Genomic DNA, 27,168 nt, shown 5'->3' with positions numbered 1-27,168 from the left:
TAAATAACTTTTCGCGTAATTTAATTTCAAAATTTTTTGAAGTCTTACTGATGTGATTAGCTTCAAGATTGCAAAAAGAAAGAATGCTTTATGGCAAACTCGAACAGTAGAAGTGGAACAAAATTCACCACACTTTGATCTCAAAGGGAACAACTGATTATAAAAAGTGAAGTGAGTACTAGCATACATTGGCTTTACAACAAACAAACAAGAGTGGAAAGCGGAATAGGTGAAGAAATAAAAAAAAAATAAATAAATAAAATTTAACAACCAAAAGAGCAAAGAACAAAGCATAAAGATGGCATGTTTGGTCTAATTTGTACATTACCCAAAACACTCTAAATAATTAAAATAGTATACAAAATAAATAAAAACAAATATGTGTGATTGTTTCTACAGTAGCTAAGCTTTGCGCTGTATTCTATATACAATATTTAGACATTAAAAAATGGTAACTAGTGGCAACAAGCCTCAGGATAATGATCATAAGCATAATCTATTTTAACTGACTGTCATTTATGGAATGAATGCCCTCTATCTGTCATCTATTTCTATAAGTAGCCATCTTTATTCATTTATATACCGTTTAAAAATGTTTATTTATTTTCTTTTTTTTTGTTTTTTACTTCGATCGTTCCCACGCCACTCTTTCCCGCCCCTGCCGACCGAGGGGGCCACATCCTCATAACGAGAGGAGCACGTACACCCCATAGTCCGGACTATGGAGGGATATGATGGTATGAAAACTACCGGCTACAAACAATTTCAGCCGGTCATATATGTATTTACTACGAACAAGGACAAAAGAACTACATACGAAGGATTGTTTTTTTTTATGGCATCTACAGAGTCGTAAAATGGTATACAATTATAAAGCTTATTATAAACCTCACATATAGCACGAAAGGGATCATTTAATTCATAATTAGATTTAGCTAAAGAAAGTTTAAGTGGAATGTAGTTACGCGTGTTACGTGGAGGTACATTTAATTTTATTTCTCCAATTAAAAAACTCGAAGCTATATTGCCTCTTAAAAGTTTAGTAATAAAAATTACGCGGAGCATTAAACGTCTTCTCTCAAGAGTTGGGAGATCTATAAGTTTCAATCTATTTTCATAAGGCGGGAGAGCTAAATCTGTATTCCATGGTAAACCTCTAAGAGCAAAAAGAAGAAATTGTTTTTGAACGGATTCTATTTTGTCAGAATAACATTTGTAGAGAGGACTCCAAAGTACGCAACAGTATTCCAAGGTAGGTCGAACAAGAGTTACAAAGAGACGTTTGGTCACGTAGGGATCATCAAACTCTTTAGACCAACGTTTTATAAAGCCTAACAACGACTTCGCTTTATTAACACAAGCCTCAATATGTAAGTGGAAACGAAGTCTATTATCTAGAACAACACCAAGATCAACAAAGGGGTCTACATTTTCTAATGTGTACGATCCTATTGAGTAATTACAAGACACATGTCGTGTTCTAAAGAAAGATAGTTTTTTGCATTTCTTGAGATTGAGAGACATGCCGTTGAAACTACACCAATTTGCAAGGGAATGCAGATCATTTTGTAAATAAATATATTGATTTGAAGAATTAAGATTTGAGAAAAGTTTAACATCATCAGCAAACATTAGCACTCTTGACGTTGTAATAGCTGATGGGAGGTCATTTAAGTACAGAACAAATAAAACAGGACCTAAGTGACTGCCTTGTGGAACACCAGAAGTAACAGTTATGTTCTTAGAGAAAATTTCATTAAATAATACTTTTTGTGTACGGTGTTGTAGGTATGAAGTTATCCATTTTAAGAATAATGATGGAAAACCAATGATGTCCAATTTATACAATAATAGGTGATGTGCTACAGTGTCAAACGCTTTACTGAAGTCAGTGTAAATGACATCTGTTTGAAGTTTATTCACAAAACCATTATGGACGTAACATGTTAGCTCTAATAGATTAGTTAATGTTGACCTCCCAGTTAAGAAACCATGTTTACATGGAGATATTAGAGGGGCAACAATGTGGGATAACCTACGTGTTACAAGTAATTCAAATAACTTGGGGATAGCACTTAATTTCGCAATTCCTCTATAATTTTCAATGTTACTTCTACTACCAGATTTGTGAAGGGGAATTATAAAACTGGATCTCCAAAAATAAGGGAAATAACCAGAAGACAACGACGCATTAAATATATTAGTAAGAGGAATATATAATTCATGAGCACAGGATTTAAGGATATATTCGGGAACACCATCCGGACCAGGTGATTTAGAGTTATTTATCGATTTCAGTCCATTTAAGACTTCATCTTCCGTGAGAGTAATAGGGAGGAAGTTATTTAATTTGTTAATATTGTAGTTGTAGGATGAATTTGTAGAGTATGTTGAGTAGGTACTTTGAAAAAAATCTGCAAACATATCAGATATTTCATTAATATCAGATGATTCTCTACAGCCGAAATTCATACTGCTAGGAAATTCCCGTACTTTACGTTTAGAATTTACAAAGTTATAACAATTTTTGGGGTTATTATGAAGACTATTACTCATTTTATTTAAGTAGCTTGCGTAACTTCTAGAGTTTTCATAGTTATAGGAATTTCGGGCTTTTAAATAATTTACGTAATTCAATGTAGAGTTGCATTTTTTAAATTTTTTATATAGCCTACTTTTAGAATTTTTTAAACGTTTTAGATATGGGTTGGACCACGCCGGACCTCTATCGATGGTATATTTTTGAATGGGGACAGATATTGAAAGTGCATCATTTAAGAGTTTATAAAAGCATGAAATTTTATTATCAATACTACCCTTACTGAACCAATTAATGCTTGATAACGTTTCTTGAAGCAATACTAAATTTGCTTTAGCAAAGTTTAATTTTTTTATTTTACAAGTTTTTGAGGCGACATTCGTTAATTGATTGTATAGTCAAATTTATAGTCAAATTTATGACCACACTAGAAACATTTAGATTTTGAGTTTAGTGACACTCTTGGTTGGTTTAAGAACCAACGAAAGTTTACTATTCGGGTTCGGTTTTAAAATAGCAATAAAAGTTTCTATATTAAAGATGGTTCACGAATCACGATTATAAATATACAAATATTGCAATATGAAACTTTGGGTAAGTTAGTACAATATAGTTTTAAGATTCGCTATTTTCAACTAATTTGATACATTTATATATGAAGGGGTATATGAAAATATGGCATGTTCCCGTACTCAAAAAATGGTAAAGCTTTCCAAATGTATACAGGGAATATCGATTTCGATTAGTTTAAGATTATTTAAGCAGTATACACTTATATAAACATTTTAAACGACGATGTCAACCATTTTCATAAAAAGTTTAATTTTTTCATGATGTCATCATTATCTCTGTACATACGTATACTACTATAAAAAAAAACTTCAATAATAGGACGATTACATTGTACCGGATTAAGTTAACCCAGTGGGTATAAATTGCCAATTCCATTACATATTTGTCAAATAAATAAAAAAATGTACAGTGATTTTTGACGTACTGTATAAAGATGTCTAATTTTGTTCATAAGTTATGTGACTTATGTGATTTCAGAACGGCTCCAATTCGAATTTTTCGAATCTGAAAAATTTTCGGAAGCTAGTAAATATGAGGATACTTACAGCTAATTTAAAGATAAGTTTCACATGCTTCATTCGATTTATTATATTTCATATAACTCATTTAAATACAAACATTTTAAAGTGAAGTTGTTAGATTACTAAAATTGTTGGACCTTGGTTCCACTATTCACTTTTCTTTGTCAATAATTACGTTGTTGAATTTTATAGTTATATCGGCAATTTTCATATTAGTATATATTTCTGTTAATCTTTGAAGAGATTGAATTTCCCTTGTGAATTTTCTATCGAAAGGATAACCCATCGAACGATTGTCCGGATACAGTTTGTCCTTAAGGCCACAGAATGATGAGGAATCATTGCAGCGACTTTCCCTGTAATAGACGATTTTAGTAATAGTGTCCTAAAGAAATATTTTGTACTTACAGCAAATCAGGCTGATTAACAGCGTCACCATTCATATCGGATATCATTACGAATAAATCAAAGTGCATGCCATCTGGTTTACCTTTGGGAAGAAGCAAGTGTTGAGGCCAACCGCAACCACAGAACTGAAATTCGCGCAACTCTTCTTGATCTTTTGGCTGATTGTTGGGACCAATGGGACGAAAAGAGCGCTCGTATGGAATTGTAACACTTGAATTGCTTGACATTTGGTGTATATGATTTACACCCGGATCCACTGTAGGAAACAGAAACATAATATTTACCTTTTTGTACAAATTTATGGAGTATAATAGTAAAACTAAAAACCAAAAAGTCATCCCTTTTTATGCTTTTTAGCAATCATCCAATGGTGAGATAAAATATTGTGCGAAATAAGATTTATTTTCATTCCACTCCAAACTATACCCGGTCTCCAGTTGTATATTATTGAGGTCAAGATTGGGTTGTGTTATACTTACGGGTTACTTTGAATTTATCCATCTCAATAGCCAATTGTCTTTGTTCATTCAAATTTAGGGGAGTTCCACGCTCATCTGACTTAGGACATAGGAATATGCGGCAAGTGCCTTTTATTGGCGTGTTTCTGTTGTTAGTAACTCCGATTACATACTTAAACGGAGCATGTTGTAAGTGTGTGAATGTTGCATAAATATTGCCTTTGGGACCGAAGTCTAATCCAGCTGCTAAATTTACATCTGACCTCTCCAAATAAGTCAAGAGGTTGTTAGGAGTTACGCTTGCGGACGTTAAAGTTACTTCCAAACTATTAATTACAACTCCATTGAATGAGAGCTCCTTTTCGTCATATGAATTGAGACGCTCTTTATGGCGGTTGAAAATGCTATCAATAAATCCGTGCCATCTATAGAAAACGGGATCGCGCATAGCTGTTGTGACATCTCCCATAACACCGAAATCTTCCAGAAAACGTGCTTCGGGATCGTGGCAAAACGATATAGCATTGTGACCTTGATTGTGCAAGTTTCCGTAGTATTCTGGATTGACCGATAGGCTAGTGGCTTCAATAAGGTCTCCCAAAATATCAATACCCTTTTTCGGGTCCAAAGGAATTTCTTTCCCATCCGACTGAAAGTTACAAAATTAAATATATTCAATAAATATACTAATAAAGGTGAATATTTACATCTGTAACATATCCTTTGTCAATGGCGGCAATTATGCGATCGGCCCAGCGCCTCATGTCAGAAATTTCCAAATGAGTATCGTCACGGTCGATATCTGCTAGCTCACTGTTGACGTTGCGTCCGGGATAGGTTCTGCTGTTTAAACTGCTCATAATTTTGGGAAAATAACCCTCCGAGATTGGTGAACGTAAATCATTTAATGGCCGCAACTTTGCTAAGTTGTTACAAAAACGTTCTGTATTGTACCGAGCTAAAATCTGATGATGCATGTAATAGAATAGTTCTCCCCGTCGGTCTTTCTTTACAATGTCCAAAGGACCATAACCAGGATACACTAAATGCCAATGCCAATGATGACTATTTACGCCTATATCCTCCCTGAAATATGCCAATCGTTGTTCTTTCTCTCGATCAGAGGCGGTGTAGTTTAGGGGAATTATAATGTGACGCTATAAATACAAACATTTTTTATATATAAAATACACAAACGCATAAATGTTTCTATACCCGGGTTCCTTGATCTGTGACCACTTCACTTTCCGCACGAGCTTCTTGAAAAACGGATGGTTCCACAAAATTTTGTGGAAATGTTTCAGCAATTGGTTTTATTGGGAAATTCTTTGTATCGGCTCTGTGTTGAACGGCCACCGAAAAGCAGTACTGAAACAAGAAAGGATTCACCCGATCTTTACAGTAAGCGCACGTGGATATGAAAAGATCTTCACTGGGTGCGTTCAAAAATATTTCAATTAACTTCGCTGCAATTTCTTGGTGATTCCTGTTGAAAAGCGAAAACTGACTACGCTTGCCTAATCTTTGAGCAAATTTTAAATCTGGCTTTTGCGGTAGATCACGTACAGGAATTCGAACTTCAAATCCATCGCCAAACCGAGATCCAATGTCGTCCTTTACATCCGAATATTGTTCATTATAAAAGCTTTCAGGTAGGTCAAAAACCGCCTTGCCATCATCTCTCGCTGTAAAGACGGGTTCCAAAGGACGATCAAAGAGTAATTCTAAAGCTTTTTTGTTACTAGCGTTCGACATGTTGTTTGTGCAACATTAATAGATATTTCACACTGCTGAATCTCATGCACTGTTACTTGTTTAAATAGTCGAAAATTTATTATACTATACGAATGTTTTCATATACGTCAACCGCATGCTTTTGGTTGAAAAAATGCGATATTGTTTGAGAAATGTCTCACCGCATATATAAATGCATAAGTTTTACATTTGCATATCAAGCATATGTGATATGAAATATACAACGGCGGTTTTATATCTGAAGCATAATGATATACATTGTAATAAGTGATAAACATTTTGCAACGATATCCAATTTCCCACGTCTCTTTTTCCATCCCCGAACAGCGAACTTCCCTTTCAAATGGATCGCACCACGATTTTAAGAATTGAATCCCAGTTACAGAATTCAACTCAACTGCCACTTTGCATTTTGAACTAACACATGCACTCACCAGAAAAAGTATTCGTACTTAAAATGTCAAACCCAAAAAATATACTGTCTATTAAATCTTAAATGATTTGTTGAAGATTGTGTTTGTTTGTGTTGTGAATTTTATTGATGAGGAAGTGTTATATAGTAGCCACAACTATACATTTTGCGCCTCAATTAATGTGTACGAATACTTTTTCTGGTAGTGAAGTGATCCAAAACGTCATTTCCGCTGAAAATGTGTGAATACACTGAGTCAAGGCAAATATATTAAAAATAAAGTAAACTATCCGCGCAAATTGGTTTGTTTTATAACCCATTAAAACTTGAATACTGAGGTGTACGAACACTTATTTTAGCAAGTGTATACGGGCAATTCGTATATAAGTTCATAATTGTTTTATCATCCATATTTTTAAGTGGGAACCCATCTGGGATTAACAAAAGAAAAGGGTCGGTAACGGAAAACCAGAATCGCGTTATTAGGATTTGTTTCATTCAGCCGTAAGTATATATAAATTATATTTTTTTATAACACTCAAATGATTTTTATTTTTGACGGAAAAAATAAAAATCCCAAAAAGAGTTTTATTTTTGACGGAAAAATATAAAAATCCCAAAAAGAGTTTTATTTTTGTCGGAAAAAAAAATCCCTAAACGAGTTTTATTTTTGACGGAAAAAACAAAAATCCCCAAAAGAGTTTTATTTTTAACGGAAAAATAACAATCATTTTTAACAGTTCAAAATAAACGTTTGAGAATTGAGAGTGTTTTCTCAAGATCACCCATATCCTTAATGGGCTCGTCAATACGAAGCTATTGGTATATGACACTATTGGTGTCCCATGTCTCTAACCTGAAGAGTTTTTTGTTCGCATTTTCAAAAATAATTGTTATTTTCGGGTCTTTGGAAATAGCGAAGAGGTTCTGGGTGTATGGATGGTAACGATCATGGTGAGGTAAATATTGATGTTAACTGAATAAATGATTTCTTTGTAGACTCTTCAAATAATGCTAATGAAACTTCCCAAATTGATTTTCATTGATTCAAATGCATTTTTTATTCCAATGTGTAGATGAAAATGAGTTTTCTGAAGTCATGCTTAAAGTAAAATCTAAGTCAAACTAATTTTCCCCATATAGGGTAGACGCACCTAATTCCGGCATGTACCAATAGTCGGCATCTGTTTTATATAACTTCAAATAACTAAAAAATCATATAACTAAATATGAAAAATACCTTGAATAATCCTCAATAACACTCCAACCTATCTCTGGATAAAATTTAATTGAGCTAAGTACATTTATTCAGTCAAAATTTGGCATTTAGTCAATGAGGTTTGTCAAAACTAGCAAAAATGCATGTTTCTTATGAAAAAATTAGTAGGCATGTCGATTTCAAAAGACTGTAACTATATTAAAGTTATATATTTTTCACAAGAATCTTCTTCGTAATTGTAAAGAACATAGAGGAGAATACATTAGAATTTAAAATCATTAAAAAATATTTGTGATTATGATATTTTTATCGATGCCGCCCTTAGGAACAAATTTTTTGAAGGTTTTCCTATAGTCGACATATGGGTGAATAAAAAGCACCTTTCCGATCATTTTGGCTCAAAATTGGAAAACATGTTAAATAAGTGCTCTAAATAACGATTAATTTATAAAAAAAACAGTTTTGAGTGGTTTTACATAATGGAAAACTTTGTTTAATCTTTAATTTTTTTAACCTATGAAATGTCTTATTTAGCCATGCCGAAAATATGATAACAGATTCCCAAAGTCGGCACCATATTTTATAATTGTAATATTTTAATAAATAATATTATTTTATATAACTTTTTCAATACAAAACCGATAGAAACGTCCTGTAGTAATAATATATTATTGCAAATAGCAGAAAAATCGAATAAATATATAATTTTTGTTTAACTAAAATGCGACATGCCGACTATTGGAACATAACATGGGAAAAAGTGCCGACTATTGGCACAAAGGCACTATTTTACATAATTATTAATTTAATCTACTTTAATACAAATTAATTAAACAAATTTGTATTCCATCGGGGAGTAAACAAAATTTAGAAACAGATGAACCTAAGTACAACATCGTGGAAAAGATGCACTTGGAATGGTGAAACGTTAAAAAAGCGAAAATTCTTAAAGTGCCGACTATTGGTGCACTTACCCTATATTTGGTGTGATTATAATTTTCGCTTTTTCTTATCTTTGTGATAGAAGACAATTTGTTGGGTTAAATGGAGTTGAATCTGATACTCATCCTCTATTCTCGGGTGTGCCACAGGTTTCAGTTCTTGGTCCACTATTTTTTATATTGTATTTAAATTATCTTTCTACTGATTATATATTTTCCTACTTTTTAGAAGTCGTGATGATCCAGATCTACTGGAAAGTTTTATTAACTCTAAACTATTATCCATTATAAACTGGCCTCTAGAAATCCTTTAAAGACTAAAACATTAATGTTTAATTTTAATAACCGATCACGATAAAATTAACTGTGGAACAGCATAAATGCTGAGGCGTTGTCGTTGACAATGAGCTTTCGTTTAAAAGTCATATTGACACTTTGGAGGGTAAAGTTTGGGGAATTTAGGGTTTAAACCTTTATATTCCTCAACGAGGGAAGTTGATGTTAGCATATGCCCTTTTACTGTCCCAAGTCTTATATAGTCTTGATGTGTATTCAGTTACAGCTGGCAACTATACTGACAAATAAAGAGAATTGTGAATACGTTTCATCTCCAATGTTCCTCGTGGTAGTCACATCTTCTCCCATGTTATTAGTTTTCTTGGTTGTTCATTCCAAATGTACATATGTAAAATGTCGCTACATTTTACTTTTTTATAAATTAATAAAAAAATGGTATTAAATAAAATCGCACCGAATTAAAGAATATTTATGTTAATTACATAGCCATACAACTATATTTGTTAATATTCTTTGATTTAATTTTCAAATATTGGTTTAAAATTACTGCAAATATTATATTTCCTTAGATAAGAATAAAGGTTTCATTTAATTTGGAAAAAGTTTCATTCTATTTGTAAAAGGTTTCATTCCATTTGTAAAAAGTTTCATTCTATTTGTAAAAGGTTTCATTTAGTTTGGAAAAGGGTACATTTAATTTGGAAAAGGTTTCATTTAATTTGGAAAAGGTTTCATTTAATTTGGAAAAGGTTTCATTTAATTTGGAAAAGGGTTCATTTAATTTGTAAAAGGTTTCATTTAATCTGGAAATGCTATATATGGGCACTTTCGCAGTCACTTAAATGACTTTCAGAGGCAAAATCAAGCTTTAAATGTTAAACATTTAAACAAAAAAAAATCAAACTTTAAATGTTAAACATTTCAAGGTTTGATTTTTGATTTGAATCGAAAACAATTCATTGTTTTTACGATTCTCTTTTGTATAACTTTAGGAGGGAAACAATTCTTTTGAAACAAAAAGTTGTTTCAAAGTGCAGAAACTCTGTCAGTGGTAAATATTAATTCAAATTATGAACTGTTTAATGGAAATTAAGATATAAAAGAAAAAGTCGTTAATTAAATAGTATCTAAAAAAATCGTAAAAATCCGTGAAAATTTCCCAAAAATATTATGAAGCCTATTTGCCTTTTCACGAATTTTTTATTGAGCTATTATGATTGCATCACGTCGTAGTTGCTTTTGATATATTTTGGGAAAAAATGAGAATTATTGAAAATTTTAAAAATATTTAATTTTTTCAATTGGATTGACATTGTGTTGAAACTATTTTATGTGAAAATAAAAAAAAAATAATTGAGAAGTATATAACTGTATACCCGCGATCATTGATTGTACACGTTTTCCAAAGAATGGTCGAACATTTTGGAACAAAAGCAATATTACAGGAAAATTTGGTTTCAAACCTTCATTTAAGTTGGAATAAAAAAAGTTTAAACCTTTTGGAAAATGCGTATAATAAAATATTAAAATAATGGTCTTAAATACATCATATTTTTCCATTTGGTAATTTTGGATGTACATGTAAAGTTTTGTTAATAAGCCGACTCAAATTACTTAATTAGAATTTTGCAACTTTATTTTATATTAATTCTTTGCATTCTCTAATCAGTGGGTATGCGAAATTTTCGATATTAGTAAAAATGTTTTTTTTTCGGTTATTTGTTAAAAAATAATAGAGTGAGTCTTGCATTCGTTGATTTAAATTTTCCATTTTGGAAAATATTTGTGACATGTTTGCATACTCCTCTCCACTTTATTTAATAAGGCACGTGTTAACTTGCTGGAGGATATGAGTGCAGTACTGTCTTTAACGTCTTAAACTTAGCCGTATACAATAAATAGAATAGTGGGGAAAGAATAGATCCTTGGGGCAATCCTGTCGATATTAGCTTGACCCAGCATATGTAAATCTGACTAGTTTAAAAAAATGATAGATGTTTCAAAACGTAAATAACATATTATGGTCAAACAAGCTTCACATATATTGAAAGAAAGGGTAAATATAAAAATAGATGTATTAGATTTTGACGTGGAAGTAGATGGATTAACAGGAATAGTATTATCGACCACAACAACATTTTCGAGAGTTCAAGAATATGATGGCTCGTCTAACATTTCAGACACTTATAATGCATGCCATTATTAAATCAATCTTCTCTTCAGTAGGATACATTCATTGTTCCTCTCACATTTTAATTTTAAGTTTAAATGCTTCGAAGGATATTTTCGACGATTTGCTCATTCTTTCGAAAATCTTTATGTAGAATATTTTGAGAAGAAATAAATCTTTCAAACGACTACATTCATATTGTAAAACACGATGGATTGAGCGACATGATTGCTTATAAATGTTTAACGAATCTATAGAAGAGAGAATCGTTGGAAGAAATAGGGGAAATGGTAGGATTTAAACTGGATTTATTTCTAATATATATATACAGTGAGCAGCAAAAGTCATGGTACCGCATACAAATAAAAAAGTATTCAGTAATTACTCAAAAAATAATTTACAAAATTCAAAACTATTTTTTTATTTTATGTATTCACTCCTATACTATAACAATGGAAAGTAATATTTAATTTATTTGTTCCAACAACGTGTCAACTCCAAATTTTTGCACAGCACAAGTCATGGTACCCCTGGTCAGAGCTAATAATACACATCATTTATGGGATAAAATCGTTTAGCAAAATAGGTGGCAATTATTGAGAGTTTTGTCGAATTCTTTTTTAAAACAATAACGGTACTTTCCACATTCCCAAAAGCATTTGCTTAGTGCAACATGTGAAAGCAAGTATTTTTTAAAATGCCTAGAAAAGAACTAACTATTGAAGACCGAAAAATAATAAATAACCATGAAATGGGAAAATCCTATTTCGAAACAGGTAAAACGATAAACAGAACCAAATTAGCAGTTAATCGATACAAAAAAGAAAATATAATTGAAAATAAACCGCGATCAGGCCGTACCAGGAAGCTCAACATCAGAGAAGAACGAAAAATTGAATGTATTTTAAAAAAAGGATCCATTTACCAGCTCTCTTAAAATCGCTGCAGACTTAAAAGAATCATTTGGGAAAGCAGTTTCAGCAGACACGGTACGTAGGTGCATCAAGAAATGTGGATTCAATGCTCATTGATTTTGCAAATGATTATAAAAACAAGACAAAGGAGTTCTGGGAAAAAGTTATTTTCTCGATCGAATCGAAATTTAACATATTTGGGTCGGATGGACGCTCTTTTGTGTGGCGGAAAAAAAAGGCGAAGAGCTCCATCCAAAGAATACTCGGAAAACAGTAAAGCACGGAGGGTTTGGAGTAATGGTATGGGGATGCATGTCAGCAACTGGTGTTGGCAATTTGGTATTCATTGAGGAAATAATGAATAAAACAGTTTACATGAATATTTTGAAACAAAATTTGAATCAAAGTGCTGAAAAACTCAACATTCGTGATAATTATTACTTCCAACAGGACAATGATCCAAAACACACTGCTATTGACGTTACGAATTGGATCGTATACAATACACCACACATGCTGATAACACCTCCACAAAGCCCCGATTTAAATCCGATTGAGCACCTACGGGATCATCTAGATAAACGAATCCGAAATCATACAATTTCCAGTAAGGCACAACTCAAAGAAATACTTCTGACAGAATGGGGTAAAATATCGTCCTACTACACTAAAAAACTTGTATACTCAATGCCCGAACGATTGAATGAAGTTTTAAAACTCAAGGGATATCCTACCAAATATTAGTTAAGTCAATTTAATTGTAAAAATTAAGTAATATTATATAATTCATTATTTTTCTCCAGGGGTACCAAGACTATTTTATTTTATATTTTGTTTTAATAAAAAAATTAAAATTTACTTTAATTTGTTGTAGTATAGGATTGAATACATGAAATAAAAAATATATATTTGAAATTTTGTGAATTACTTTTTGAGGAATTACTGAATATTTTTTGATTTGTATGGGGTACCATGACTTTTGCTGCTCTCTGTAAATGAATTGCTGTTCCTTAGTCTCGCTAAAACTCGAAAACGGTTGAACGGATCTTAGTCTTGAAGTGTTCGTAGAGCTTCAGGGAAGATTTAAAAGGTGAGAAAAATTTGAAAATCACGAAAAATTTGCAAAAAATATTATGAAGCGTATTTGCATTTCCACGAATTTAGTATCGAGCTATTTTGATAAATTTTTGGTGAATCATTCCTCAAAGCCTTCATTTGTTAATTATTGAAAATTTTCAAAATATTTTATTTTTACAATTGAATTGTCATTGTATTGAAACTATTTTATGTGAGAATAAAAAAAAATAATTGAGAAGTATATTATTGAATGCACACGCGATCATTGTATCTACACGTAGTCTATAAATTGCACGTAAATTTTGGGACAAACTCAAGGATGAAAATCAGAAGTCATTTGGAATAGTACTAACTCTAAGATACATGACCTAGATTATTTTTCTTGAAAATAATAATAGTTCCATGGGGCCACTTTGTTCCTTAAAGTACGTAAAATGTTGCTATGCCACGGGAAATATCAAATCAGGTACCATATAGTGGTTATATGCCGTTGGTTAATGTTTATGAACTTATAAACACAACACCTCGAATATAACCGATACCAAAAATGTTGATCACAGAGAAAACTAATTTACAGTTATATTTTCTTTGCAAAATTCTATAATTAATCTCATATGGAAACAGATCAACTATCAAGAAAAACTTCGCCAAAACATTTATTATATTTATTTTAAAAATTGAAGATATAACTATAAAGTTACAAATACCTCAATATGCCAACTACCGATATATACAGCACTAGCAAAATGCCCGCTACTTCGTATGCGGAAAGGGAATACACAATTTGTACAATTTGTTGTACTATAGTTCTGAATTCCACCCCTATTCCTACATATAATATCAAGTTTATTACCATTCTTCATACACATAAGTACTATTTTCCGAAATCTCTTTCTTATTTCCATTACACAGATCAAAAATTAAACAGAATTTCTATTATATATTTTAGCAAATACGTACAGGATCCACATTTAGTTTCATTTAGCACTTTTCGAACAAATAAGTAAACATTTTCATGACTACCTCCATACCATCACCACTACTAAATTTAGTACCAAAAACCCTTTGGCACTTCTTTCTAACTCTCCGTCAGTGACCCTCATTCTAAATTTTAGGTTTCCAGCTCTTTCCGTTTCGCAAATCCAAATTGTTCCAAATTTAGTGCATTTTATATTCTATTTACTATCTGTGCATATAAATTCGAGTTTCCAAAGTTGTCACCATAGCTCAATACTACACTTTAACTAATCTAAATTCCAAATCTAATTTGTTACAAATTTAGTACCATTTAGTACTTTTCATACTCAGAAGTACAAATTTCTAAAACTACATCAATCCTGCAATCTAACAGTGATCTTAATTCCACCAGTCCAAATTACACCAAATTTAGTTTTTTTCTTTCTCATTGTTTCCGAATTTCGAAAACTACCTCAGGCATGCACTCCAATACTACCATTATGTCCACATTTAAAGATTCCAACTCTATCCGTACACCAACAACACATTTGTACCAAATTTAGTACCATTTATTACTTTTCGTAGAAGTAAGTACGAGTTTCTAAAACTTCCTCAATTCCACACTGCAACAGTAATTTTAATCATAAGTTACAGGATCCCAGGTCTATTCGTTCACATAGACCCAAATTGTACCATATTTAGTACCATTTAGTAGTTTTCGTACTTATGAGTTCGAATTTCCAAGATTGTCTCAATCCAGTGCTACAACAGTACTTTTTCAAATATAAGTTTTCCATCTCTATCCTTTCATTCAAATCTAAATTACACTAAACATAGTACGATTTAGTACACATAATTACGCATTTTCAAAAATACCTCTATTGGTCATCCTACACTCCAAACATAATTTTAATTCCAAATTTTAAGATTCCCGCTCACACAAAACGACCTTTAGTGCTTCTCCAAAATTCGGGAGTCCAACTCTATCCATTCACACATAATCAAGTTGTACCAAAATAGTACCATTTAGTACACACAAGTACTGTGCTTCCATATCTCAATTCTATATTCCAAAAGCAATCATTATTCCAAATTTTGGGTTTCCAGTTTTCTCCCTTCACCCAAATCCAAATTGTACCAAATCTAGTGGCGTTTAGTACTTCTTGTACACATAAATACGAATTTTTAAAGATGTCTCTATAGGTCAATCTTCAACAGTAATCTTAATTCTAAATGTCAGGTTTTAGTACATCCTTTCAAGCAAAATCCAAATTGTACTAAAGTTAGTACCATATAGTACTTTTCGTACCAATAAGTACGAATTTTCTAAACTACTTCAATCCTACACTCCAACAATCATGTTCATACCCAATTTGAAGACTTCAGCTCTACCTGTTCACCTAAATCCAACTTACACCGAATTTTGTACCATTTAGTACTTTTCGTACACATAAGTACGATTTTTTAAAGCTACCTCAATCCTGTACTACAATGGTAGTCCTAATTCCGATTTTCAGGCTTCAATCTCAATACACTCATTTAAACGCAAATAGTACTAAATTTAGTACCATTTTGTACATTTTATATATATGTACTAATTTCATAAACCATTTACATACAACAACACCACTTCCCAACCTTTATTCCACATAAAATTTCGCGATTCTAGCTATATATGTTCAATACATATACAATTAGAACTAAATTTAGTAACGTTTTGTACTTTTCGTACACTTTAAGGTCGAATTTTCAAAAACTCTTTTGTACATCTTTCTAACTTTCCATCAGTGATCCACATTCCAAATTTCAGAATTCTAGCTCTTCCCGTTCGCCTAATACAAAGGGTACCATATTTGGTACATTTTAGTACTTTTCGTACCCTGCTAGTTCGAATTTCCAAAAACCCAGCCTTATCTCACGCCTACACACCAACAGCAACACACAATCAAAATTTCAAGCTTCTAGCTTAAGCCGTTTCGTCTGGGCGATGATCTGTCAATAACTCACTTAACACTAAGCTCTTTTATATATAGCATTTCCAGATTAAATGAAACCTTTTACAAATTAAATGAAACCTTTTCCAAATTAAATGAAACCTTTTCCAAATTAAATGAAACCTTTTCCAAATTAAACGAAACCTTTTCCAAATTAAATGAAACCTTTTCCAATTGAAATGAAACCTTTTTCAAATAGAATGAAACCTTTTCCAATTGAAATGAAACCTTTTACAAATAGAATGAAACTTTTTCCAAATTAAATGAAACCTTTATTCTTATCTAAGGAAATATAATATTTGCAGTAATTTTGAACCAATATTTGAAAATTAAATCAAAGAGTATTAACCAATATAGTTGTATGGCTATGTAATTAACATAAATATTCTTTAATTCGGTGTGATTTCATTTAATGTCTTTACTACATAAAACTAAATAAATAGTAATGCAAACCGGGGTATTTCTTGACATTTTATTAAATAAATATTTAAGAACAAGAATTGAATACCTGGTCCTAAATGCGAAATACATATTTGACTTAAAAAATTGTTGATGATAAGGTAACTGCTTATCTTAATGAAGGGGTTCCCGACTTGCAGCTTGTGGGATTTTCAAAACAATGTCCATAACGTAGTTAGAACAATCTTGCCAAATAAGCTTTTGAATACTTCGCTCGATTACATCAACAATGTTATGTTCCATTGAAACGTCACACAGCTCAGCTCTTGCACATAATTTTATTTTTGAAAATGCATTTTCAATTGGATTTAGCATTGGAGAATAAAGCGATAAGAATTTAAGGTTGCATCTTTTGGATTCGATCAAATTTTTTATGTCATGTCGCTTGTGTATTTGAGCGTTATTTTCCAACTCTGGATTGATTTTCTCAAAAAAAATTCTATAAATAATTTAAATCTGTCTGCATTGACACTGGAATTAGAAACGATTGTGTGATGTACAACTCCCGCGTTGTTTATTGCTGCAATTATAGTGACATTACGACCTCTGACCGTAGGCAACACAATGTGTGCTCTTGTTCCTTGTCATGAACGGGCATGGGTTCTTCGTATGTGAAGATAAAATCCACACTCATCAATGAATATGAATTTTTCTCCTTGTTGGGGTATCCATTTGGTAAAGTCTTGAGCATATTTTTGCCTCAAGCCTAATGTTCTGGAGTCGTTCATTCGTTCTATTTCATCTTCAACGTAATTTTTAATTTCCGTAATAAATTTTCTATGCAGCTTGTGGAAATATTTATATCATTTTCTCTCAACAGTTCAGTTTTTATGGCTTTGAGGGTAATTCCAGGTTGACTTTCTATATAGAACTCGATCAGACTTAAAACTTGTGGTGTCAACAAATTTGTTCTATTTTCTCCACGCTTATTTTCCTTCAATGTTCCAAAATTTTGTTTTAGTTTTATGTAGTAAAGATATTAAATGAAATCACACCGAATTAAAGAATATTTATGTTAATTACATAGCCATACAACTATATTTGTTAATATTCTTTGATTTAATTTTCAAATATTGGTTTAAAATTACTGCAAATATTATATTTTCTTAGATAAGAATAAAGGTTTCATTTAATTTGGAAAAAGTTTAATTCTATTTGTAAAAGGTTTCATTTCAATTCGAAAAGGTTTCATTCTATTTGTAAAAGGTTTCATTTCAATTGGAAAAGGTTTCATTTAATTTGGAAAAGGTTCCATTTAATTTAAATGTTATATAGCATTTCCAGATTAAATGAAACCTTTTACAAATTAAATGAACCCTTTTCCAAATTAAATGAAACCTTTTCCAAATTAAATGAAACCTTTTACAAATTAAATGAACCCTTTTCCAAATTAAATGAAACCTTTTCCAAATTAAATGAAACCGTTTCCAAATTAAATGAAACCTTTTCCAAATTAAATGAAACCTTTTCCAAATTAAATGAAACCTTTTCCAATTGAAATGAAACCTTTTACAAATAGAATGAAACCTTTTCCAATTGAAATGAAACCTTTTACAAATAGAATGAAACTTTTTCCAAATTAAATGAAACCTTTATTCTTATCTAAGGAAATATAATATTTGCAGTAGTTTTAAACCAATATTTGAAAATTAAATCAAAAAATATTAACAAATATAGTTGTATGGCTATGTAATTAACATAAGTATTCTTTAATTCGGTGTGATTTCATTTAATATCTTTACAACATAAAACTAAATAAATAGTAATACAAACTGCGGTATTTCTTGACATTTTAATAAATAAGTATTTAAGAATAAGAATTGAATACCCGGTCCTAAATGCGAAATACATATTTGACTTAATAAATTGTTGATGATAAGGTAACTGCTTATCTTAATGAAGGGGTTCGAAACCATGTTCATAACGTAGTTAGAACAATCTTGCCGAGTAAGCTTTTGAATACTTCGCTCGATTACATCAACAGTGTTATGTTCCATTGAAACGTCACACAGCTCAGCTCTTGCACATAATTTTATTTTTGAAAATGCACTTTCGATTGGATTTAGCATTGGAGAATAAGGCGGTAAGAATTTAAGGTTGCATCTTTTGGATTCGATCAAATTTTTTATGTCATGTCGCTTGTGTATTTGAGCGTTATTTTCCAACTCTGGATTGATTTTCTCACAAAAAAAATTCTTTAAATAATTTAAATCTGTCTGCATTGTCACTGGAATTAGAATCGATGGTGTGATGTACAACTCCCGCGTTGTTTATTGCTGCAATTATAGTGACATTACGACCTCTGACCGTAGGCAACACAATGTGTGCTCTTGTTCATTGTCTTGAACGGGCTTGGGTTCTTCGTATGTGAAGATTAAATCCACACTCATCAATGAATATAAATTTTCCTCCTTGTTGGGGTATCCATTTTGTAAAGTCTTGAGCATATTTTTGTCTCAAGCCCAATGTTCTGGAGTCATTCTTTCGTTCTATTTCAATAGAGGCCATTTTAAACGTAAAAAATTTTGGAACATTGAAGGAAAATAAGCGTGGAGGAAATAGAATTAAGTTGTTGACACCACAAGTTTTAAGTCTGATCGAGTTCTATATAGAAAGTCAACCTGGAATTACCGTCAAAGCCATAAAAACTAAACAGTTGAGAGAAAATGATATAAATATTTCCACAAGCTGCATAGAAATTAAAAATTACGTTTAAGATGGTCTCTATTGAAATATAACGAAAGAATGACTCCAGAACATTAGGCTTGAGACAAAAATATGCTCAAGACTTTACAAAATGGATACCCCAACAAGGAGAAAAATTTATATTCATTGATGAGTGTGGATTTAATCTTCACATACGAAGAACCCAAGCCCGTTCAAGACAAGGAACAAGAGCACACATTGTGTTGCCTACGGTCAGAGGTCGTAATGTCACTATAATTGCAGCAATAAACAACGCGGGAGTTGTACATCACACAATCGTTTCTAATTCCAGTGTCAATGCAGACAGATTTAAATTATTTATAGAAATTTTTTTTAAGAAAATCAATCCAGAGTTGGAAAATAACGCTCAAATACACAAGCGACATGACATAAAAAATTTTGATCGAATCCAAAAGATGCAACCTTAAATTCTTACCGCCTTATTCTCCAATGCTAAATCCAATCGAAAATGCATTTTCAAAAATAATAGTATGTCCAAGAGCTGAGCTGTGTGACGTTTCAATGGAACATAACACTGTTGATGTACATGGTTTTAAAAATCCCACAAACTGCAAGTCGGGAACCCATTCATTAAGATAAGCAGTTACCTTATCATCAACAATTTATTAAGTCAAATATGTATTTCGCATTTAGGGCCGCATTAAATATTTATTTATTAAAATGTCAAGAAATACCCCAGTTTCTATTACTATTTATTTAGTTTTATGTAGTAAAGATATTAAATGAAATCACACCGAATTATAGAATATTTATGTTAATTACATAGCCATACAACTATATCTGTTAATATTCTTTGATTTAATTTTCAAATATTGGTTTAAAATTAGTGCAAATATTATATTTCCTTAGATAAGAATAAAGGTTTCATTTAATTTGGAAAAAGTTTCATTTTATTTGTAAAAGGTTTCATTTCAATTGGAAAAGGTTTCATTCTATTTGTAAAAGGTTTAATTTCAAGTGGAAAAGGTTTCATTTCATTTGGAAAAGGTTTCATTTAATTTGGAAAAGGTTTCATTTAATTTGGAAAAGGGTTCATTTAAATTGTAAAAGGTTTCATTTAATGTGGAAATGCTATAAATAATATTTCTTTAGAAAGGCAATACTAATCGTGAAAATTTATTTAAGCTAAAGACAATTGGTATGTTCCCGTACGATATTATAAAGGAAAGTTCGTTATCGAAGTAAAAAGTAGCAAAACCTTGCAGTGTAGGAACAGACCAAATATTTTACATTCTTTGAGATCACAAAAAATTCATTACTTTTAATGTATTGCATATATAGCATTTCCAAATTAAATGAAACCTTTTCCAAATTAAATGAAACCTTTTCCTTAATAAATTGTTGATGATAAGGTAACTGCTTATCTTAATGAAGGGGTTCCCGACTTGCAGCTTGTGGGATTTTCAAAACCATGTCCATAACGTAGTTAGAACAATCTTGCCGAGTAAGCTTTTGAATTCTTCGCTCGATTACATCAACAATGTTATGTTCCATTGAAACGTCACACAGCTCAGCTCTTGCACATAATTTTATTTTGGAAAATGCATTTTCAATTGGATTTAGCATTGGAGAATAAAGCGGTAAGAATTTAAGGTTGCATCTTTTGGATTCGATCAAATTTTTTATGTCATGTCCCTTGTGTATTTGAGCGTTGTTTTCCAACTCTGCATTGATTTTCTCAAAAAAAAAAAAAAAATTCTATAAATAATTTAAATCTGTCTGCATCGACACTGGAATTAGAAACGATTGTGTGATGTACAACTCTCGCGTTGTTTATTGCTGCAATTATAGTGACATTACGACCTCTGACCGTAGGCAACACAATGTGTGCTCTTGTTTCTTGTCTTGAACGGCTTGGGTTCTTCGTATGTGAATATTAAATCCACACTCATCAATGAATATTAATTTTTCTCCTTGTTGGGGTATCCATTTTGTAAAGTCTTGAGCATATTTTTGTCTCAAGCCTAATGTTCTGGAGTCAATCATTCGTTCTATTTCAATAGAGGCCATCTTCAACGTAATTTTCTATGCATCTTGTGGAAATATTTATATCATTTTATCTCAACAGTTTAGTTTTTATGGCTTTGAGGGTAATTCCAGGTTGACTTTCTATATAGAACTCGATCAGACTTAAAACTTGTGGTGTCAACAACTTAGTTCTATTTCCTCCACGCTTATTTTCCTTCAATGTTCCAAAATTTTGAGTGTGGATTTAATCTTCACATACGAAGAACCCAAGCCCGTTCAAGACGAAGAACATAAGTACACATTGTGTTGCCTACGGTCAGAGGTCGTAATGTCACTATAATTGCAGCAATAAACAACGCGGGAGTTGTACATCACACAATCGATTCTAATTCCAGTGTCGATGCAGACAGATTTAAATTATTTATAGATTTCTTTTTTTTTTTTTTGAGAAAATCAATCCAGAGTTGAAAATAACGCTCAAATACACAAGCGACATGATATAAAAAATTTGATCGAATCCAAAAGATGCAACCTTAAATTCTTATCGCTTTATTCTCCAATGCTAAATCCAATTGAAAATGCATTTTCAAAAATAAAATTATGTGCAAGAGCTGAGCTGTGTGACGTTTCAATGGAACATAACATTGTTGATGTAATCGAGCGAAGTATTCAAAAGTTTACTTGGCAAGATTGTTCTAACTACGTTATGGACATTGTTGTGAAAATCCCACAAGCTGCAAGTCGGGAACCCCTTCATTAAGATAAGCAGTTACCTTATCATCAACAATTTATTAAGTCAAATATGTATTTCGTATTTAGGACCGGGTATTCAATTCTTGTTCTTAAATATTTTTTTATTAAAATGTCAAGAAATACCCCAGTTTGTATTAATATTTATTAGTTTTATCTAGTAAAGATATTAAATGAAATCACACCGAATTAAAGAATATTTATGTTAATTACATAGCCATACAACTATATTTGTTAATACTCTTTGATTTAATTTTCAAATATTGGTTTAAAATTACTGCAAATATTATATTTCCTTGGATAAGAATAAAGGTTTCATTTAGTTTGGAAAAAGTTTCATTCTATTTGTAAAAGGTTTCATTCTATTTGTAAAAGGTTTCATTTCAATTGGAAAAGGTTTCATTTAATTTGGAAAAGGTTTCATTTAATTTGGAAAAGGTTTCGTTTAATTTGGAAAAGGTTTCATTTAATTTGGAAAAGGTTTCATTTAATTTGGAAAAGGTTTCATTTAATTTGTAAAAGGTTTCATTTAATCTAGAAATGCTATATATTAAATGTATTGCATATTAAAAAAATAATCTGTATTACAAATCAAGCCTTCTATTTTTAAAAAAATGTCTTATGGCATTTGTTTGCGGAGCAAAGAGGGGAAAAGACAATGTACCACCGAAAAAGGAATTAAATAAAACACATACAATTTTAATTAGTAATTCGTCCAATAGAATTATTTGAGATTTTTATTGTGTGGAATATTGTGGTGAATAATATTTAAAACCCTTTTTAATTGCTGAGAGATATTGTCGTTGTTGTACGCAATTCAATGAAACAAGAAGAAGAATAACAAATATAGGTCCACTTTTTCTGGTAGCCTCCATATAACGGTACCTCCCAATTTTCAGTATTTTGGGGGTTTTGATCGTATTTTTCCGCCGAATTAGCTGTAATTTAGTATTTTGAGTTCTTAATAGGTACCAAATCTCTCCACAAAAAATTATGACTACAGGTCCATTTTTTCGGATAGCCCCCATAGAAGGGTACCCCAATTTTCGATATTTTGGGGTCCCTGACCGCGTTTTTCACCCGAATTAGCTGCAATTTGGTATTTTGTAGTCGTATATGGTAACAAATCTTTCCACCAAAAATTATTAATATTCGCCCCCTTTTTGGGGTAGTCCCCATATAACACCCTTTTTTATATTAAAATAGTTATTTGATTTGTTCCGCGTTTTGAGTTTGGTTCTAAGACTCTATGGTAATAATTTCACCTGCGGGGATAGCGAGATAAAAAATTAGATCGTAAGGTTCGATAATGAACTATAGCCGCAGTTAGACCTATTCCCATCTCCGAATTTGAATTATAAATTAAAAGTTTCTGAAATGTGTATTATGGTTTACAAAATCCGTTTTTAGAAATGTCGGTATAGGTCCACTTTTTGGTATGTTCCCTATATTTTCATTTCTAGTACCTGTCAGTATATCTATGGTGGAGGGTATCCAAAGTTCGGCCCGGCCGAACTTAACGCTTTATCACTTGTTTACTTTTGTTCAATTTTAATTTTATTATTATTTTTTTTCATTTTTGTACAACATTGCACGCATTGATTACGCAATCATTTAATTTAAAAATTGTTGGTAAGGCACGGGCGAACTCTTCTGGCGAAAGTAAAAGAAAGAAATCGCATTGGGCATGGACACGACAAGACCCTTCCAAAGATGGTAAGTTGGTCCCATGGAAATACGGGGCTAGTGCAAGTCTGCGACTTCATAACTTTCGGGTACACTTCTGCACCCAGCACTACTGCAACTCGGGACGATTTAAAAGTAAAACCACATCTTCGACATATATAAATATAGGTCCACTTTTTCTGGTAGCCCCCATATATCGCTACCTCTTAATTTTCAGTATTTTGGGGGTTTGGTCGTATTTTTCCACCGAATTGTCTGTAATTTAGTACTTTGAGTTCTTAATAGGTTCCAAATCACCCCACAAAAAATTATGAACATAGGTCCATTTTTTCTGGTAGCCCCCCATATAAGGGTACCCCCAATTTGCGGTATTTCGGTGTTCTTGAGCGCGTTTTTCAACTGAATGCCCTGAAATTAGGTACACTGGGTTCTTGTTGGGTACCAAATATCTCCACTAAAAATTATAAATATAAGTCAATTTTTTTCTGGTAGCTCCCATATAAGGGTACCCCCAAATTTAGGTATTTTGGGGTTCTTGAGCGCGTTTTTCAACCGAATTCGCTGAAATTTGGTATATTAGGTTTTTATTGGGTACCAAATATCTTCACTAAAAATTATAAGTATAAGTCAATTTTTTCTGGTAGCCCCCATATAAAGGTACCCCAAATTTCGACATTTTGAGGTTCTTGAGCGCGTTTTTCAACCGAACTTACTGAAATTTGGTATTTTGCAGCCGTGTATGGAAACAAATCTCCCTACCAAAAATTATTAATAGTCAACCCTTTTTAGGCGTAGTCCCCATATAACCCAATTTTTTTATATTTGGTTCTAACACTCTGTTGTAATCATTTCACCTGCGAAGGATATCGAGATAAAAAACTAGAACGTACGGTTCGGTAATGAACTATAGCCAGTATTTAGGCTTAGCCGTAGCCCCTGTGTGGGAGGTACCAGAAGGCATGGACCGATATTCCCCAAATTCGGACTTGAACTAAGTTTGGAAGACATAATAAGATGGAAGACAGATAAGATCAAATTTTTCTGAAACGTATTTGGTCCAAAGAAACATGGCGTCTAGAACCAATATTTCGATGAGGCACATTTTCACCGTGTGAAAGTGTATACACACTAATTAGCCATAAGACTGAGGGTATAATTTTCTATTAAAAATTATTGTTTACATAATCGGTTTGTAGAAATGTCGGTATAGGTCCATTTTTTGGTATGTTCCCTATATTTTCATTTCAAAAACCTGCCAGTATATGTATGGTGGAGGCTATCCAAAGTTCGGCCCGGCCGAACTTAACGCGTTTTCACTTGTTAAATACTCTTATTTCCACCGTAAGCAGAACTGATGAGTTAGCGCTTTAAGTTTTCTATACCAATTGACGATATGCAAGGGAGGATCTTGTATTAACGGCTCCGTAGTGGATAAAATAGGAGATCCGACCAAAAAATTAAATTACTATAATTCATTGGACAAATCGGTGGAGACTTTAAACAAGCTTTTATACGAAAGAGAACCGTAGAACCGTATATTTCATGTTTACAGCATGTTTTCGAAAATGTTTTTTAAAACTTTTCACCGCAGCTTCCTAAAGACCGCCTATATGTGGGGCCCCAGCTGGGATGAACTTCCATGAAAGCTCTTGATACTGAAATGCGGAACATTTCCTATCGCGACTTTTATGAACAACAGATTTGAATTCACGTACGGATTAGTGAAGTTAATACGGGAATCCAGTATTCACTGCGCACCAGACGCAACATTAGTTGATTTCAATCATGAACGGAAATTAAAGAACTTTTTTCAACAACATTTTCAATGGTAGGGAAGCAAAATAGGATGCCGTTCTGAGTATGAAAGAGTAGGTGACCGAACTAAACGTCCATTTAGTCTCATAACTCAAACTACAAAATCAAACTTTTTGAATTTAAGGGCCTATTGTTAAGAGCCTCAGCGGTAATGGCTTTTGAACAGTTCAGAGGCCAAGACCGCACCACACAACTCTAGGCGTGGAAGAGAAACATATTTTATAGGAGCTACTTTAGACAATAAATTAGATAGGACACGTATTAATTGATCTCTAGAAATATGCGATGTCTCTAATTGTGTACGGCGTCTACGTACATGCATTTACGCAGGATATTTGCTGCAAGAGGAAATTTGTCTTCGGTATCATCTGCTAACTGCAGCAAAGTACGAATAGCCAGATATGGTGCACATTTGACAGCAAAAGTCATAGTCTTCAGCTCAAAATCTTGAATTGGTTTGTCGGGAGAATACCATAAAAGATTACGCTGAAGAGATGTGTGAGCAGAATCTACTAAAATCTGCCGATATATCTGGGTAATTCGCAATTTAATACATATTTCAACACTCTCCATCTCAGAATGAGTAGAACTAAATCTAATTAAAGGTCCGACTCTTCAATTAGATTTAGTTCTACTCATTCTGTGATGAGCTATTACAATTTGGAGTTTTTGGTAGTTTGTTCTGGTTGGACCGTAGAGTTTGCAGAAGGAACAGTTACTGATTTCATGTGATCTAATTCTAAATATTCCCTCACCACACTATCATACATTTGCTTAATATTTGGGTTTTTGAGCAGAGAAGCCTCATTACGAATTAATTGTTATATAAAATTTGCTCTAGAATGGCCAAAGAATTCTGGTTTAATTGGTAGAGTGACAATATATCTGTCATTGGAGTCCCTTCGAGTAGTTTTTTTTTTATAATTTTCCTCACAATATTTGTCGGCAGGAGACAAGATGGACCGCTTTGGAAGCTCTTCTAGTTCGCAAAGTCGAAGAAATATCTTATTAAGATCATATTTTTCAAAATATGCAACATTAGAAGAAAATACTCTGATATTGCTAGCAGAAATGGGACCAGTAATAATCCAGCCAGACACAGTATTTTGCGCAATTAAAGAACCCAAAATATTAGATTACATTCCCTGTAAGAGAATTTCAGGCATGCGGTTTCAAGGAAGTACTTCCAATCTTCCAATCAATGTATATTTTGCGAAATTTCATTTGACGGCTAAGATGTGCCACATGTTGCATTGAGTATCCAAAAATTCGTAAAACGCGAATAATTTCCGAAAACTCCATATGCCATTAACGCGCATCTGATTTCGGTGTGCACTCTAAAAAAATACATCGATCTATACCGATTTCAATGTGGTCCATTAAGAACCATGGGTGTGCCAGCTCACACTATTTTTGAGATAAATTGGGTATATCCCTCTTTCGGCTGAAGTTTTTAAAGTTCTCTTTTCGAAAAAGATCAAAATCCGTATGAGGTCATTTATTGAAGCGGAAATGATCCACAGAAAAC

General features: G+C 32.3%; 1 protein-coding gene across 1 annotated transcript; it reads right to left on the bottom strand.

Annotated features, from left to right (window-relative positions):
- Positions 1 to 3,784: 3,784 nt before the first annotated feature.
- Positions 3,785 to 6,254, bottom strand: LOC133326142 (phenoloxidase 2-like). Its single transcript, XM_061534822.1, has 5 exons — positions 5,715 to 6,254; positions 5,207 to 5,656; positions 4,521 to 5,148; positions 4,042 to 4,297; positions 3,785 to 3,989 (listed from the first exon to the last, which is right to left on the bottom strand). The coding sequence occupies exons 1-5, from the start codon at positions 6,252 to 6,254 to the stop codon at positions 3,785 to 3,787; spliced, it is 2,079 nt and encodes a 692-aa protein (XP_061390806.1).
- Between the last annotated feature and the right edge of the window lie 20,914 nt (positions 6,255 to 27,168).

The sequence above is a fragment of the Musca vetustissima genome, unplaced genomic scaffold (genome assembly GCF_032173495.1).
Source record: "Musca vetustissima isolate MV318-11 ecotype Yass unplaced genomic scaffold, APGP_CSIRO_Mvet_v1 utg311, whole genome shotgun sequence".
Taxonomy (NCBI): domain Eukaryota; kingdom Metazoa; phylum Arthropoda; class Insecta; order Diptera; family Muscidae; genus Musca; species Musca vetustissima.
This window is presented reverse-complemented; position numbering and strand designations above follow the sequence as displayed.

What these genes read in the sequence shown, in the direction of transcription:
- LOC133326142 (XM_061534822.1), bottom strand. Translation starts at nt 6,254, where the DNA reads ATGTCGAACGCTAGTAACAAAAAAGCTTTAGAATTACTCTTTGATCGT. An exon ending in TCACAGATCAAGGAACCCGG is followed by an intron (nt 5,657 to 5,714) that starts GTATAGAAACAT and finishes TTGTATTTATAG; the next exon opens with CGTCACATTATAATTCCCCT. An exon ending in GTTAATCAGCCTGATTTGCT is followed by an intron (nt 3,990 to 4,041) that starts GTAAGTACAAAA and finishes CGTCTATTACAG; the next exon opens with GGAAAGTCGCTGCAATGATT.